The following is a 17,064-nucleotide window of genomic DNA, read 5'->3' on the forward strand; positions in this document are numbered from 1 at the left end:
TGGTTGGCGGAAGGTACAAAATCCAAGGTATTGCCCCTGGAGAGAACTACTAAGTTAGACTCATTGCTGAAGAAGCTCTTCACTAAAGGATAGAGCCAGACCTCACTGGCTAATGAATATTCATTTTCACAGACCCATACACGGGTCAAGAAACAGACTGCTGACAACTTGCCAAGTGACTGAAGACCTTTCACGCTCTTTCCAATTTCAATGGCTTATGCTCGTTTTGGCATTATATATTAGAGCCTTAAAAATGAACATAAATCTTGACCAAGGAATTTCACTTTTAAAATTTTATACTAAGAAAATAATTATAGATGCTAAATAAAAGTTAGCTATAAAGAAATATATTTAAAGCAGAGTTGGTTTTAATTGTGAAAATTTAGAAATTGGCTAAATGTCCAGCAATAGCTGATTCAGTTAAGTAAGTTGAACTATAGCTGTACAAAGGAATATATCATACAGCCATTAAAATATTTACATATATTTAAGGATGTTGTTCCTAATACCATGGAATGAAAATGAAAATACCAAGGCAGAAAACAGTACAATGCTATTTTTACATTACACACACAGGCACACACACGCACACAGTGCAAAAAAAAAAAAAAAGTTTCAAAGATAAACATCACAGTATTTTAAATATTAATGTCTTGGTAGGAGGATTATAGGGTTTTCTTCGGCAAACCATGTACATTCCTTATGCAATTAGTATTTTTAATCCTATGCATCTACAATTTCTAAATCTTTGCAAGGCAGACTATTTGGGGTATTAAATAAAAAGAGGCTAAAATGTGTAAAATGTAGATTTTAAAACATTTATTTAATCTTTACAGAGAAGTTTCTCGAAAAGATTGAAACTAGTCATATATCATCTGCTGTTAAAACCAATTCTTTCATAAATAGAGCACAATGCCTAGGTTCAGAATGTGGCTCTGTCACTTGCTAGCTACACGACCCTTGATATAAAACATTTCTGTGCTTCAGTTTCTCCATTTATACAACAGGTATATAGCCATACCTGTGTTACAGGGTTGTTGTGAGAATAAATTAGTCAACACATATAAAGTGCTTGGAGCAGCACCTAGCAAATATACATGCTCAATAAACACCAGCTACTACTACTTGCCACTGTTGCTTTATGCCAGGAAAAAAAAATTATTAAGGAAAATCTTGTTATGAATGACACACAGGAATCCAGCATTATTCTTATATAACGTCAATATGAAAAAAAATCCAGATCTGAGAAAGACCAGGTGAGATTTTTAAAAAAGGTACATCTGTGAACTAGGTCATGAAAACAACTGGGAACAAGAACTACTAAAATGATAACCATGCTTTTAATAATGGACAGCAAAAATTTATTCTATTGGCTAAAAAATATGAAAACTTTGTTTTGAACCAATTTATTCTACTATGGTCATCCTCTAAGAAATTAAAAATCAGAAAAGCTCATATTAGATTTACTAGATATGACTAAATCAGTATTTTCCAAACTCCAATTTATGACCCATGGGTAGTAAAATCAATTTAGTAATCCAGCGTATTTTTGTTCAATAACATAGAACAGCTATCAAAAATAAAAGAAATCAGAGAGCATCACACATAGCAATGGCAAGAACTGCTTTATAACATTTTTACAGCAGTTAAAATATACATTTGTGTGTCTCTTGGGGCATGGTGTAAAAAGGACCTCTTACTGTGTGTCACAGTATTAAAAAGTTGAAAAAAGAGTGTTCTGTACCACTATTTAAGGTTTCATATGTTAATCTGGATAAAATATTATATTTATTTTGCTTTTATAAATTTTATAATTCCTATTACAAAGACTACAATGGAGGGCAATATAAAATTAGCTGAAATTGGGTGGTTATTAAACATTTAAAAGTATAGCACAAATATAAAATGGTAAAGGGTTGTAGAGTTTTGAACAATGATTTTTAACTCTGTTAAAAGGAAAAAACTTACCTATTTCCATCTGGCATTTGAAAAACAGGGAACAGAGAATATAGAATTTTCTTTTTTAGATGTTCCAATACCAGAAAAGGCAACCTGATGTGGTAAATGGGTCACTGGCTTCAGAAACCTGGCAGACAAGGGCAGAAATGCCAAGTCCACAACTTACTAGCTCTGTAACCTTCACCAGTTAACCTCTCAGACTTGGTTTTCTCACACTTAACAAGATTTTAAGGATTTATGAAAGGATGTACATCAAGCCTCTAATACTGTGCTCATATATGGTGAAAAAGTGTAAAGCCTCCTCTCATAGCTCTAAAACTCACCAAAAGTGAAATTTATTACATTGGACATGGTCCAGGATAACCTCACAGCTTATCTCGTGTACCCATTAGCTTCATCTTCAACCAACCATACCTTGAAGACAAACCAGATAGAGCTTTCTTGAGGATCTCAGGGGTTCTATCTGAGGATGGTGGAATTTCTGGAATATCAGAATCTGTTCTGGAATCCAAATCTCCATATCTGTCATCAATATCTGTTTCCTAAAATTAAAGAAAAAAGAAAATCACTTTGCAAAATAAAAGGAAGGAAAAGCACATGCTTGCCAATGCATTTATTTATTGCTCAGTGTGCCAACTCTCATTTATATAACTTAAAACAAAAAATATTAACTTATCTTGAATATCCAAGCACTGTTGTACATCCTAGTTAGGAAAGTTTGATTATCTTTGCTAAAGTCTATCAATATAAAGGATTAATTTAAACAAAAGACACAAAAAGAAACTCCTATATTATCTAAATCAGAAATTTTCCACAGAATCAAACATTTATTGTTTTTCTACTTAACAGAGAATATGGTGTTAATGCCACATAGATTCTGATCAACTGTACATAGTCTCTTTTTTTATTTGATTACAACCAAAGCATCAACAACAAGAGGAATGTCTTACACTGGCATAGCATTTTAGATAGATAGACAGATAGATAGATAGATAGATAGATAGATAGATAGATAGATAGAGAAGCCGAATCCAGCCTCTGTACCCCGACACCGAGTTAAATCTCAGAGAGTTTTGGGTGAAGTAGAAAAGAATAGTTTTATTGCTTTGCCAGGCAAAGGGGGCCACAGTGGGCTAATGCCCTCAAAGCCCATGTGTCCCAACTTGGAGAGGGTAGTAAGAAGTTTTATAGTACTGAGGTGTGATCAGCTTGTGGACATTCTTCTGATTGGTTGGTTGGTGGTGAGGTAAGTGGAAGTCAGCATCATCAACCTTCAGGTTCCAACTGGTGGGTCTACGTGCTTGTGGGAAGCATACCATCAATAATTGTTAACTCTTCCCACCTGGAGGGGGTTTCAGTATCTGCAAAACAGCTCAAAGATATTGCTGTGTGTATCCATTGATGGGGAACCAGGACCTTGCCCCAAGGCTGCACTATTGTTTCTCTTGACTGTTTCTCCCTTGTCTCACATCCCCTCCGTTCCCTAATTAACAACTGCTTGAATCTGCCCATTGGAACTCAGAGAAGGTCATGGAGGCTGAATGAAGGCTACTTTCTGCAATCAGAGAAATGGGGGGACACAGAAAGCCTTTGTGCCCAAGATCCCCACAGGGCCTTGCTCGGTATCAATCCCCCCTTTTCTTTGATACTCCTCAACCTTGAGAACAGATGTTGGATAAGGAAGGGAATCATTGTTTTGGATAGAGACATTAATCATAAACCCAGCAGAGGAACTCGGTTTCAGGGGACTTGGTTTTAATCCCCCTTTTTTAACTTTTCCCGAATCTTTTAGGGAATAGGGTGACAACCACTCTGGCTACTTCCAGCTGAAATGGGGCATAGTCCTGCCTCAATTTGGGACACTGAGTTGGAAATATTACTGAGTTCCAAGTCCTGGGTCTGAGTTTAGTATGATTAAGGTCTCAATCCCCTGGGAATTTAAGCCTGAAACCCAGTCTGGACCTGGCTCTTTAAGGGAGACTTGTAGCCAGGTAGCCAGTTGTCTAATTTTATCTAACTAGGTTTTAACTTCTGATATGGTATTAAGATATATATAACAGGAGCTATTGGCCATTAAATATGTCTCCTCTTTTGTTGTTAATATCTGATCTGAAGCAATTTTATTGTCTAAAAAATTTAATAGTTACAAGAGGATACCTTGAAACCATAAGGTTGCAGTTACCAGTGGACACTGTTTTGAGATTGGCTGGTGCCATCCCCTAGGTCTGACACAGCTCAGAAAATTCGAGTTCTCCACAATACAGGAACGTGTCTGAAATCACATCCATATGTCTGAACCAACAGCTACTCCATTTTGACTTTCAGTTGCATTTCTCTTAATGGCCAAAGCAGATGTCACTGTTAATGATTTCAGTGCTTTTCTAGATATGAGAAGATGCAAGAATTTGGGCTCATAAAATCTTCTGAAAATATCTAACTATCTAAAGCCCTGTTCTGCCAGTTTTTCTCAGAGCAGAGTGCCTCATTCCTGATCTCCACCCTGAATTCCTTTCAGGGGGTGTTGAAGGTCAGTGGCCACAGTGGCCATTGACCTAATCCTTGCAGAGGCAGATGGCAATTTGCAGTTGGCAGAGGCCCCTTCAGGATCATAAATTTGACCATGGTTTGGGGGGCATTTCATGACCATTTTGTCCCACGGTGCTAGGAATGCTCATTCCCAGGTCTGGCAAAGATTTCGCTGATAGGCCAGTGTGCTCTTACTTACTGGACTAGGCCTTATTAGTAACCAAAAGTCTCTGGGCCACCTGTCTTACTACTCTCTTATGGTCCAGGAAACTATTCCCTCTTGTTTCTTCTTCCCATATCTAGAGTTACACTATTACAATCATTGATCTCATATGGAACTATACATCATCATTTTATCAGAGGCTCAGTCACACATTTGGTAATGCAAGAAACAACAATTTTGCAAAACAGGCAATATAAAAAACAATATAGCTAGCAGATTAGTAAGATCGTAAGTCAGAATATAAGTCAAGAACTTCCATTAGGTGCAGCCCAGTACATCCCAGGTCTTCTGACCTAGTCTGTTCTGTACCAATCCTTATCTTTAAGGGAAATTATATACTGGCATTGTCCATAAGGCACCCAGCCCAGTTTCCTAGTGTTACTAGTCTGGTTATCCCTAGTATGGGTTTAATTGTCCCCAACATAAGGGAGCCTTTAAATTTGAATGAACATAACCTGGTGTTAATCTCCTGGTTGTAGATCATGGAGCATCTGATCTTTATCCAAAGACTGATTACAAAGTTAGGCTTCAGAAACAAACTTAGAGTGTTCTTCTGACAATTTAATTAAATTCTGGAACAATATAACATAACCACAAGGAACTATCTGGGAAGTGAGTCTTGGTAAGCACAGACATTAATTAACAAAACTAGAATTTAATATTCAGTGAAACATAATTTTTTTCTAAAATTGCCCCCATGTTCATCAAGTACAGCCAAGACTAATTTGTTTCTAAAATAAGATTGGTCCATTGACCACATAGGTCCTTCCACATTGACTCTGGTATCTCAGAAGAAGTCTCAGACTAAATTTCCAAAAGGTCTCTCAAGGCCAAGAAAGCCATATCAAAGGCCTGCCGTCAGATTTTGCCTAGGTGGATTTCTCTCTTTTAGAGGTCCCCCAAATATCAAGATTTCTGCACATGCCAGGAGACAGTTTTTCTCATTCGCCGGATAAGGCTGCTCAGAGTCTCCAATTTTTGAAGGGAACAGGCAGAGGGAAAAGAAAAATATCTCAATTTTACTCACAGAGGTGTAATTTACCAAATTGTTGCAAATCATAACCAACTTGAGGGGAAGTTTTTTTCCTATATCTGGAAAACACAGATCAAAGCCAGTAACATTTCAGACAAAATCCGTAAAATTTATAACCATATTCACCAGTTCATTTAGTAACCAATCCTCTTGTTAACTTTTTATGAAGCCATCAGGTTTTCCCTTAGGATTTTTTTTTTTTTTTAATTTCTTACCCAGTTTCCCAGTACAACCTGAGATTTATCAAAATACAATAATAACTGTCTATAAATCACAGAGACTTAAAAAGTCATGGTTAAACATTTGATCAAAATGGGATTGACAAAAGACAGTTATTGCTGTAATGTGCAACATTTTAAAATAACTAGAATTATGACTGATAACATTTTACAAGGACATACTAGATTTTTAGGAATGCCATGTAATTTAACATACTAATTAAATATTTCTCTCTGAGAAACTCACGAGCTGTTGTCAAAAGCAGTAGTCCAAGAAAACTTTGAAGGGAGAAACTGAATCTGAATTCGGTCTTGCCCTAGCCCACTCCCAACAAAATCCATCTACCCAACTAGATTTAATAATCCAATCTTAGAAAATCCTGACCATGCACAATTCTAAAAACATGTGCTTTCTTACGGAGAATATCCCAGGGTGGCACCAAATACCTTTAGATTCCTAAATACCTTTAGTCTCTCTCTGCCAAGGGAAGCCAACATTCACTAATTAATGTTTCAGTATCTTAATATTTTATTTGGAAATGACCTACCTATTCAATAAACTTCCATCATTTAACTTAACTCTAAATTTTTAAGCTACCAAGCAGCTGAAGAGATTATTCTTAAGTACACATTCCTAAAACAATTATTCCTAAAGAGTTTTACCCAAAAGCTCTTATCTCACTTGAATTACTTAACAGTGATAACTCTAAAGAAATGTCTATATTAATCAAACCAACAAGCTTAAGCCACCTTCAATAGCAAATATCAGTTCAGTACTGAATATTCCCCAGATCATGTGGTCCCAAAATTTATCTTGGCCATTTTCTACACATTTAGATTTAATTTGTAAGTGCTTAATTTTAAGTGAATTAAATAGAGCTCATTTACAAGTTAACTTTTACATAAAGACAGAACCAGAAATCTCAGTTTTTCCGCTTGATTTTAAAAAGGCTTCCCCCCTCCGCCCACCCCCCCACACCCCCCCCCCCCCGCCTTTTTTTCTTTTTTTTTCTAGAGATAGTCTAGATAAGATAAGTATTCGTGAGGGTCTGGGCACAGCGGGGAGAAATACCAATTCCCTTTTCATGGGAGCATAGTTGAAGATCTCGCAGTTTTGTAACAATACCCTGGGGGGCGGGGGGCGGGTTAGAAGATGGAACAGAACTCTGGTTACCCATAACAAGGCTTGTCCCAAAGGGAAAATCCCAACCAGCATTCCGCCACAGGCAAAGCCTGACACAACAGGGAAGGATTCCCTAGTATTGCCGCATGTGAGCCCTGTTATTTAGCAAAGACATCTCGACCGGTCAATATAGGTACTGACACACATACATACAAACAACAAACACGGTCCCACAAACAAAAGATCAGACAAGGTGTAGCCCAAAGATTCCATTCCTGCTCCCAGACTGAGGACTCAAAATGGCTCGCAATGATTGGGTAGAATTTTCCCATCCTGTGCAAGCCTGAGTGGCTTACCCCAAAACAATATCCACACAAACACAAACAACAGATAAACTATGGCCACACAGACAGAATATCAGAGGAGGTATAGTTTAAAAATTCCACTTCCACTCCCAGAGAAAGGCTTCCAAATAGATTGGGTCAGTTCTTGAAAGAGAACAAACCCAGAGTTGGCTCTCAGGAATCCCAGAGTGGCTAGCCCAGATGGAGTGGAGAGAATTCCCAGCCTTTCCATTCCTGTGACAAAACAATTCTACCTGAAGAATAGTATAATAAGTTAGGCCACCATGCAAAGGCCACCTCTCCTCACTTTTAAGAATATACTTTGGCCAAACAGAATTACAATAGAACCTTATTCTTTTTAGTCATAGATTCATAGTTATAGGTCGACCCATCTGCCAAAATTTTCCCAGGGGGCTATCAGATGCAATACAAGAAGAAGCGCTTCCCATGTTGAGTCGAATTAAACAGCCGTGCACACAAAATGGAAAGCAAAACCAGAATCCTCACCAGCCAAACAGAAGCCACACACACACACAAAAACAAACAGCCCAAGGCTCAAACTGGCTTCCAACTCCCACTAACCCGGTGGCCTTGGATCTTCCTAATGGAAAAATCCCCAAACGGGAACCAGAGGTTCGCCAAACAGACCAAACCAAGTGGCCTCAGCATGCAAGCTGAGGGGGCTTACCAAAACACTGGCAGAGGTGTCGCAACATCCCAAACTCTACTTTTCTGCTTCCCCAAAACAATTCCTTGGAGTAGGAAGTCCAGGGCAGTCCAGGGAGGAGGAAGAGAAATGTCCTCAAGGCAAAGATGGCCTTGGCAGCTGCTAGGGTGGTCCCTCTTCCGCCTTACTCCCGCCTTGGAGTTCCAGCTGCCAGGATGGCGGACAGGATATGACTGGGGCTTGGCCTTTCCAGGCAAGAGTCCCAGGCGATCTGGCCTCTAAAGGAATTCTCCAACCCTCCGCTCTCTTGAAAGAGGTTGGCGTGGAGAAAACCTCGGAGTGTCCGATCAAGCCAAGGGACCCCCCCCCCCACCTGGGACTGTCCCTGAGTCAGCCCCACGCTGTGCACCAAAATTGAAGCCAAATCCGGCCTCTGTACCCCAACACCGAGTTAAGTCTCAGAGACAGAGTTTTGGGTGAAGTAGAAAAGAATAGCTTTATTGCTTTGCCAGGCAAAGCGGGCCACAGCGGGCTAATGCCCTCAAAACCGTGTGTCCCAACTTGGAGAGGGTGGTGAGAAATTTTACAGTAATGGGGTGTGATCAGCTTGTGGACATTCTTCTGATTGGTTGGTTGGCAGTGAGCTAAGTAGGAGTCAGCATCATCAACCTTCAGGTTCCAACTGGTCTGGGGTCTACGTGCTTGTGGGAAGCATACCATCATTACTTGTTAGCTCTTCCCACCTGGAGGGGATTTCAGTATCTGCAAAACAGCTCAAAGGTATTGTTGTGTGTATCTGTTGATGGGGAACCTTGCCCCAAGGCTGCACTGTTGTTTCTCTTGACTGTTTCTCTCTTGTCTAGCATCCCCTCCCTTCCCTAATTAACAACTGCTTGAATCTGACCACTGTAACTCAGGGAAAGTCATGGAGGCTGAATGAAGGCTATTTCCTGTAATCAAAGAAATGGGGGACTCAGAAAGGCTTTGTGCCCAAGAGCCCCACAGGGCCCTGCTCAGTATCAATCGATAGATAGGTATAGATATGTAGATATATAGATATACACACACATATATATGTATGAATATATATATATTTTTATACACACACACACACACACACACATATATAATTTTTTTAAGTGTTTAAACTTCCATCATTTTATTAGATCCTCAAGAGACAATCACAGCCAAGACAGTGGAGTACAAAAACCTTGAGCTCACCTCCTTTCATGGGCACACCAACTTTACAACTATTAACAGAACAACTACTGATGAGAGTGATATAATCTACCAGAAAAGATCTTCTACAACTAAAGATCCAAAGAAAGAAACACAGGAGATGGGTAGGAGGGGCAGTGCTGTGGTATAGTCAAGAGCCATACCACCAGGTGGACAACCCACAAACAGAAGAATAATTACAATTGCAGAGGTTCTCCCCTAGGAGTGAGGGGTCTGAGCCCCACACATTAAGCTCCCCAGCCTGGGGGTCTTACACGGGGAAAACGAGCCCTCAGAACATTTGGCTTTGAAGGCCGGGGGACTTACTCTTGCGAGACCCAGAGGCTGTGGGAAACAGAAACTCCACTCTCAAAGAGTGCACAGAAAACTTCTCACACTCTGGGACCCAGGGCAGAAGCAGTAATTTGAAAGGAGCCTGGGTCAGATCTATCTGCTGATGTTGGCAAGTCTCCAGTAGAGGCAGGAGACAACTGGAGCTCACCCCGGGGAAACAGACACTGGCGGCAGCCATCTTGGGGAGCTCCCTCTACCATGTAGAAGTGTCCATCTAGAATTCTGATGCTGTCAAGTGATGCTGGATGATGGCAAGTGTCCATCTGGAATTCTCCTTCTAGCTTACTAGCCTTGGGACCCAGTCTGCCACCCCACCCCACCCCCACCCACCAGACTACAGGCACCAGTACTGGGATACCTCAAGCCAAGTAACTAGCTGAGCATGTTACTTGCAGCCCCACCCATCAGAAAGCAGGTTACCTTAAGAACCTCTGAGCCCACAGCCACCCCTGGACACAGCCCTGTCCACCAGAGGGCCCAGGCCCTGGCCCCATACACCAGTGCCCAGGCACTAGACTCAGAACCCCCATGGTCCTACAGCTAGAGACCCTGGAACCCAGCTCCACCCACCAGTGAGCAGGCACTGGCCCCCAAATGCCATAGGTTTAGGCCCCGCCCACCAGTGAGCCACCTCTAGCCTCAGGACAAGCCACACCCACCAGCAGGACAACACCAGCTCTGAGACACCCCTCAGCCAGTCACTCCAGGATCTGGCCCCACTAACCAGGGGGCTGACACAAGCTTCTGGACACCCTGGGTTCCACACCAGCTATGTCAGGAGCCAGTCCCACCCAATAGCAGTCCGACAGCAGTTCTGATGCCTAGGCCCCACAACCACCCACCCCAGAATCTGGCTCTGCTCACCAGTGAGCCAGCACTAGCCCTGGGACCCCCTGGGGTTCTGCACTCAGTGACCTTGTGACCCAGCCCTGCCAAACAGCAGCTGGCAGCCTGTGCACATGGCAGGGTCCAGCAACCAACTGGATGAGGGGTCAGCCACGCCACCCAGACCACCCACGTTAGACAGCCCTCCATGAGAGAAGGTGTCATGCAGTGCACGTAGGGGGCATGCTTATAGCATATAGCTCTGATGACCAGAGGGGAGTGTGCTGCTGGGATGCATAGGACATCTCCTACAAAGAGCCACTTCTCCAAGGTCAAATGTAACCAGTCTACCAGATACATAGAAATAAAAACAGCAAATTAGGCAAAATGAGGCAACAGAGGAACATGTTCCAAATGAAGAAACAAGATAAAACCCTGGAAGAAGGCTAAGTGAAGGGGAGATAGGCAGTCTACCCAAGAAAGAGTTCAGGGTAATGATCATAAAGACTATCAAAGAACTTGGAAGAAGAATGGATGAGTGAGAAGTTAGAAGTTCATAACAAAGAGTTAGAAGATATAAAGGAGAACCAAAAAGAGATGAAGAACACAATAACTGTAATGAAAAATACACTAGAAGGAATCAACAGTAGATTAAATGATACAAGGGAACAGATCAGTTTACTGGAAGACAGAATAGTGGATATCACTGAAGCTAAACAGGAAAAAAAAAAACAAATAAAAAGAAATGAGTACAGTTTAAGAGAGCTCCACTTCAACATCAGGCATACTAATATTTGCATCACAGAGGTCCCAGAAGGAGAAGAGAAATAGAAAGGGGCAGAGAACATATTGGCAGACATAAGAGCTGAAAAGTTCCCTAACCTGGAATAGGAAGCAAACATACAGGTCCAGGAAGCACAGGGCATCCCACACAGGATCAACCCAAAGAGGAACACACCAAGACACATCATAATTAAAATGGCAAAAATTAAAGATAAAGAGAATATTAAAAGCAGCAAGGTAAAAATCAACAAGTTATGTAAAAAGGAACTCCCATAAGTTTATCAACTGACTTTTCAGCACAAACTCTGCAGGCCAGAAGGGAGTGGCACGATATACTTAAAGTGCTGAAAGGGGAAAACCTAGCACCAGGAATACTCTACCTGGCAAGGCTTTCATTCAGATTTGATGAAGAGACGAAAAGTTTTGCAGACAAGCAAAAGCTAGAAGAGTTCAACATCACCAAATCATCTTTACAAGAAATGTTACAAGGACTTCTCTAAGAGAAAAAGAAAAGGCCACAACTAGAAACATGAAAACTACAAAAGGAAAAAGCTCATTGGTAAAGGCACATATATAGTAAAGGTAGTAAATCAACCACATACAAAGCTAGTAGGAAGGCTAAAAGACAAAACTAGTAAAATCATCTATGTCTGTAATAAGGAGTTAAGGAATACACAAAACAAACAGATGTAAAATATAATGTTGAAAACAGTCATTGTAAGGGTTGGCGAGAACAAATGCACAGTTGTTAAAATGTATTTGAAATTAAGAAATCTGCAACTTAAGACAATCATGTATGTATACAGATTGCTATGTATAAACCTGATGATAACTATAAACCAAAAATCGACAATGGATACACACACAAAAAAGAGGAAAGAATCCAAACATAACACTGAAGATAATCATCAAATCATAAGAGACAACAAAAGAAGAAAGGAACAAAAAAGAACTGCAAAAACAATTTAAAAAATGGCACCAAGAACATACATATCAATAACTACTTTCAATGTAAACGGACCAAATGCTCCAATCAAAAGTCACAAAGTGATAGAATGCATATAAAAACAAGGCCTGTATATATGCTGCTTATAAGAGACTCACTTCAGATCTAAAGACACACACAGACTAAAAGTGAGGAGATGGAAAAAGGTATTCCATGCAAATGGAAATCAAAAGAAAGCCAAGGAAGTAATAATTATATCAGACAAAAATAGACTTTAAGACAAAGACTGTTATAAGAGACAAAGAACAATATTACACATGATATTATCAAGTGATCAATTCAAGAAGAAGATATAACAATTGCAAATACATATGCACCCAACATAGGAACACCTAAATAAATAAAGCAAATATTAACAGACATAAAGGGAGAAATTGACAGTAACACAAAAATAGTAGGGGACCTTAACACCCCACTTATATCAATGGACAGATCATTCAGACAGAAAGTCAATAAGGAAACACTCGCCTTAAATGACGCATTAGGCCAAATGAATTTAATAGATATATATAGAACATACCATCCAAAAGCAGCAGAATACACATTCTTTTCAAGTGCACATAGAATACATTCTCCAGGATAGATCACAAGCTGCACGTGTTAGGGCACAAAACAAGCCTTGGTAAATTTAAGGAAACTGAAATCATATCAAGCATCATTTTTGACTACAACACTATTTCAATTACAAGGGAAAAATGCAAAAAACCACAAACATGTGGCTAAACACAAAAGACTAAACAATACGCTACTAAACAACCAATGGATCACTGAAGAAATCAATGCAGCCATAAATAAATAAATAAATAAATTTATTTAAAAAAACTCCAACAAAAAAATGTCCAGGACCAGGTGGCTTCACAGGTGAATTCTACCAAACGTTCAGGGAAGAGTTACCATCTATTTTTCTCAAACTATTCCAAAAAGTTGCAGAGGAAGGAATGCTTCCAAACTCATTCTATGGTACCAGCATCACCCTGATACCAAATCCAGAGAAAGGTATCACAAAAAATGAAAATTACAGGTCAATATTGCTGATAAACATAGATGCAGAAATCCTCAACAAAATATTAGCAAACTGAATCCAACAATATATTTAAAAGATCATACACCATGATCAAGTGGGATCTGTCCCAGATGCAAGGATTTTTCAATATCCACAAATCAATCAACATGATATAACAACAAATCAACAGACTGAATAATAAAAATCATATGATTGTCTCAATAGATGCAGAAAAAGTTTTTGACAAAAATTTTTATGTAAAACACCCATTTATGACAAAAACTGTCAACAAAGTAAGTATATAGGGAGCATACCTCAACATAATACAGGCCATATATGATAAGCCCACAGCTAACATCATACCTAACAGTGAAAAGCTGAAAGCATTTCCTCTAAGATGAGGAACAGGGTGAGGATGCCCACTCTTGCCACTTTTATTCAACACAGTATTGGAAGTCCTAGCCACAGCAATCAAACAAGAAAAAGAAATAAAAGGAATCCAAACTGGAAAGGAAGAAGTAAAACTGTCACTGTTTGCAGTTGACATATTATACACAGAAAACCCTAAGGACGCCACCAAAAAACTACTAGGGCTCATCAATGATGATAAAGTTGGAGAATACAAAATTAATATACAAAAACCTATTGCATTTCTGTACACTAACAGTGAACTACCAGAAAGAGAAAATGAGGAAACTATCCCATTTACAATCACATCAAAAAGAATAAAATACCTAGGAATAAACTTTCCTAAGGAGGTAAAAGACCTGTACTCAGGAAACTATAAGACACTGATGAAAGAAATTGAAGATGACACAAACAGATGGAAAGATATACCATGTTCATGAATTGGGAGGACTAATATTGTTAAAATGACCATACTACCCAAGGCAATCTACAGATTCAATGCAATCCCTAACAAAATACCAATGGCATTTTTCACAAAACTAGAACAAATAATTTTAAAATTTGTATGGAATCATAAAAGACCCCAAATAGTCAAAAAAAATCTTGAGAAAGAAAAACGGAGCTGGAAGCATCACATTCCCTGACTTCATACTATACTACAAAGCCACAGTCATCAAAACAATATAGTACTGGCACAAGAACAGACACACAGATCAATGGAACAGAATAGACAGCCCAGAAATAAACCCAGGCACTTATGGTCAATTAATCTATAACAAAGGAGGCAAGAATATACAATGGAGAAAAAACAGTCTCTTCAATAACTGGTGCTGGAAACAGGGCAGCTACATGTGAAAGAATGAAATTATAATGTTTTCTCATACCATATACAAAAATAAACTCAAAATGGATTAAAGATCTAAATGTAAGACTGGAAATCATAAAACTCCTAGAAGAAAACACTGGCAGAACACTCTTTGACATAAATTGTAGCAGTATTTTTTTGGATCAGTTTCCTAAAGCAAGGAAATAAAAGCAAAAATAAACAAATGAGACCTAATTAAAGGCTTTTGCACAGTAATGAAAACCATCAACAAAACAAAAAGACAACCTACTGAATGAGAGAAAATATATGTAAATGTTATGACTGATAAGGGATTAATATCCAAAATATATAAACAGCTCATACAACTCAATATCAAAAAAGCCAAACAACTCAATCAAAAAATAGGCAGAAGACCTGTATAGACATTTTTCCAAAGAAGAGATAGGAATGGCCAAAAGGCACATGAAAAGGTGCTCAACATTACTAATTATCATAGAAATGCAAATCAAAACCACAATGATATATCATCTCACACCTGTCTGAATGACTATTGTCAAAAAGACCACAAATAACAAATGTTGTCGAGGATGTGGAGAAAAAGGAACTCTGTGCACTGTTGGTGGGATTGTAAATCGGTGTAGGCACTGTGGAAACAGTATGGAGGTTCCTGAAAAAACTAAAAATAGAACTACCATATGATCCAGCAATTCTACTTCTGGGTATATATCTGAAAAAATCAAAAACACTAATTAAAAAAGATACATGCACCCCAATGTTCAAAACAGCGTTATTTACAATAGCCAACATATGGAAGCAAGCTAGGTGTCCATCAACAAATGAATAGATAAAGAAGATGTGGTGTATATATATATATACACAATGGAATGCTACTCAACCATAAAAAAGAATAAATTTTGCCATTTGCAACAACGTGGATGGACCTGGAGGGTACTATGCTTAGTGAAATAAGTCAAACAGAGAAAGACAAACAGTACATCTTATCAATTACTTGTGGACTCTAAAACAAACAAACAAAAACAAAACAAAAAAAACGAAGCTAACGAAACAGAAACAGACTCACAGATATAGGGAACAGACTAATGGTAACCGGGGAAGAGGGAAGGGGAGACGGGCACAATAGGGGTAGGGGATAAGAGGTACCAATTACTGTGTATAAAGTAAATAACTACAAGGATATAAGGCACAGAAAAAAAAATATGCTTTTTTAAAAAAAAGAGACAATCCTAATGAAACAAGTCAAACAGACACTATCAATGCTGTTTTACTTATAGGTAAACTATGATCAAAAGCATTTGCTCTGGGGCTTCCCTGGTGGTGCAGTGGTTGAGAATCTGCCTGCCAATGCAGGGGACACGGGTTCGAGCCCTGGTCTGGGAGGATACCACATGCCGCGGAGCAACCAGGCCCATGAGCCACAACTACTGAGCCTGCGCGACTGGAGCCTGTGCCCCGCAACAAGAGAGGCCGTGATAGTGAGAGGCCCGCGCACCGCGATGAAGAGTGGCCCCCGCTTGCCACAACTAGAGAAAGCCCTGGCACAGAAACAAAGACCCAACACAGCCAAAAATAAATAAATAAATAAATAAAAATTTAAAATAATACAGACATACACTTTATAAAAAAAAAAAACAAAAAACAAAACTCAAACTGAACTTCATATTTAAAAAAAAAAAAAAAGCATTTGCTCTGGTGGTGTGATTTTTTATAAAGTTATTTAAAACCCAAACTGACTTCTAAGAGTGCATGAACAAGAACTGTGTGTGTACGCTGGGGCCGTTACACAAAGATGGTCACTGTAGAACCTCCAGGGATAGAGTGGCTAAGGAATTTTAAGAGAAGAGTTGCCTCATGCTCAGTTTTGAAGTTGTTCATTCTGCTGTAAGGAACAGCCTCCACTCCTATGTCCTCCCCTCTCCTCTACCCACCCCTAGCAGCAACCTTCATTAAAGAGTGCTACACACACAAATGCTTTGGGAGAGTGGTTTACTGAGGGGGGAATTGGGGGAAGGGGACTGAACTGGGTCAGAGGGAAGAGAATATCCACAGGAGGTGAATACACGCAGAAGGAGCATTGAGCAGAATCTTGGGCCAGAAGTGATACTAGGAGTGAAAGCGCCTAGGGATTCAAAATGTTTAGGAATCTCAAACCAAACTCAGTCTTTATTAGCACCAAAGTTTTGGCAAATTTCACCACCCCTTCTAACTGATTCTTTATCCGTAAAATGGAAACATTTAATATAATGCCAAGGACTCAGTTAAGTCAATGAAATAGTAAGCTATTATTACTATCGAATCCAATTCCTCATTAAGTGGCTTAACAAATAAAATGTTAGCCTTGGGGGAGTATTATCAGTTTTCCTAAAGCAATAGTAAACTTTTGTTTATTAACTACAACTTTCTTACTAAACAATTACGAAATTAAATGTGACATTATACCAAAACTGACAAATGAAACAAATGTCACATTCCCACTGTGACACTGAGAGTCAGTTGGCCCCAGAGCAACTTAAACAGAGAGAAATGTTGA

General features: G+C 39.3%; 1 protein-coding gene across 2 annotated transcripts in view; it reads right to left on the bottom strand.

Moving 5' to 3' along the window:
• The window catches only part of CDS1 (CDP-diacylglycerol synthase 1), a 70,947-nt gene that overhangs the window by 42,793 nt on the left and 11,090 nt on the right, over positions 1–17,064 (bottom strand). For both annotated transcript variants that reach the window (XM_059922706.1, XM_059922705.1), the window contains exon 2: positions 2,374–2,501. In XM_059922706.1, coding sequence (XP_059778689.1) covers positions 2,374–2,501 — 128 coding nt within the window. The remainder of the gene's footprint in view (positions 1–2,373; positions 2,502–17,064) is intronic.

This window comes from Balaenoptera ricei, chromosome 5 (assembly GCF_028023285.1).
Source record: "Balaenoptera ricei isolate mBalRic1 chromosome 5, mBalRic1.hap2, whole genome shotgun sequence".
In the NCBI taxonomy this organism is placed as follows: Eukaryota; Metazoa; Chordata; class Mammalia; order Artiodactyla; family Balaenopteridae; genus Balaenoptera; species Balaenoptera ricei.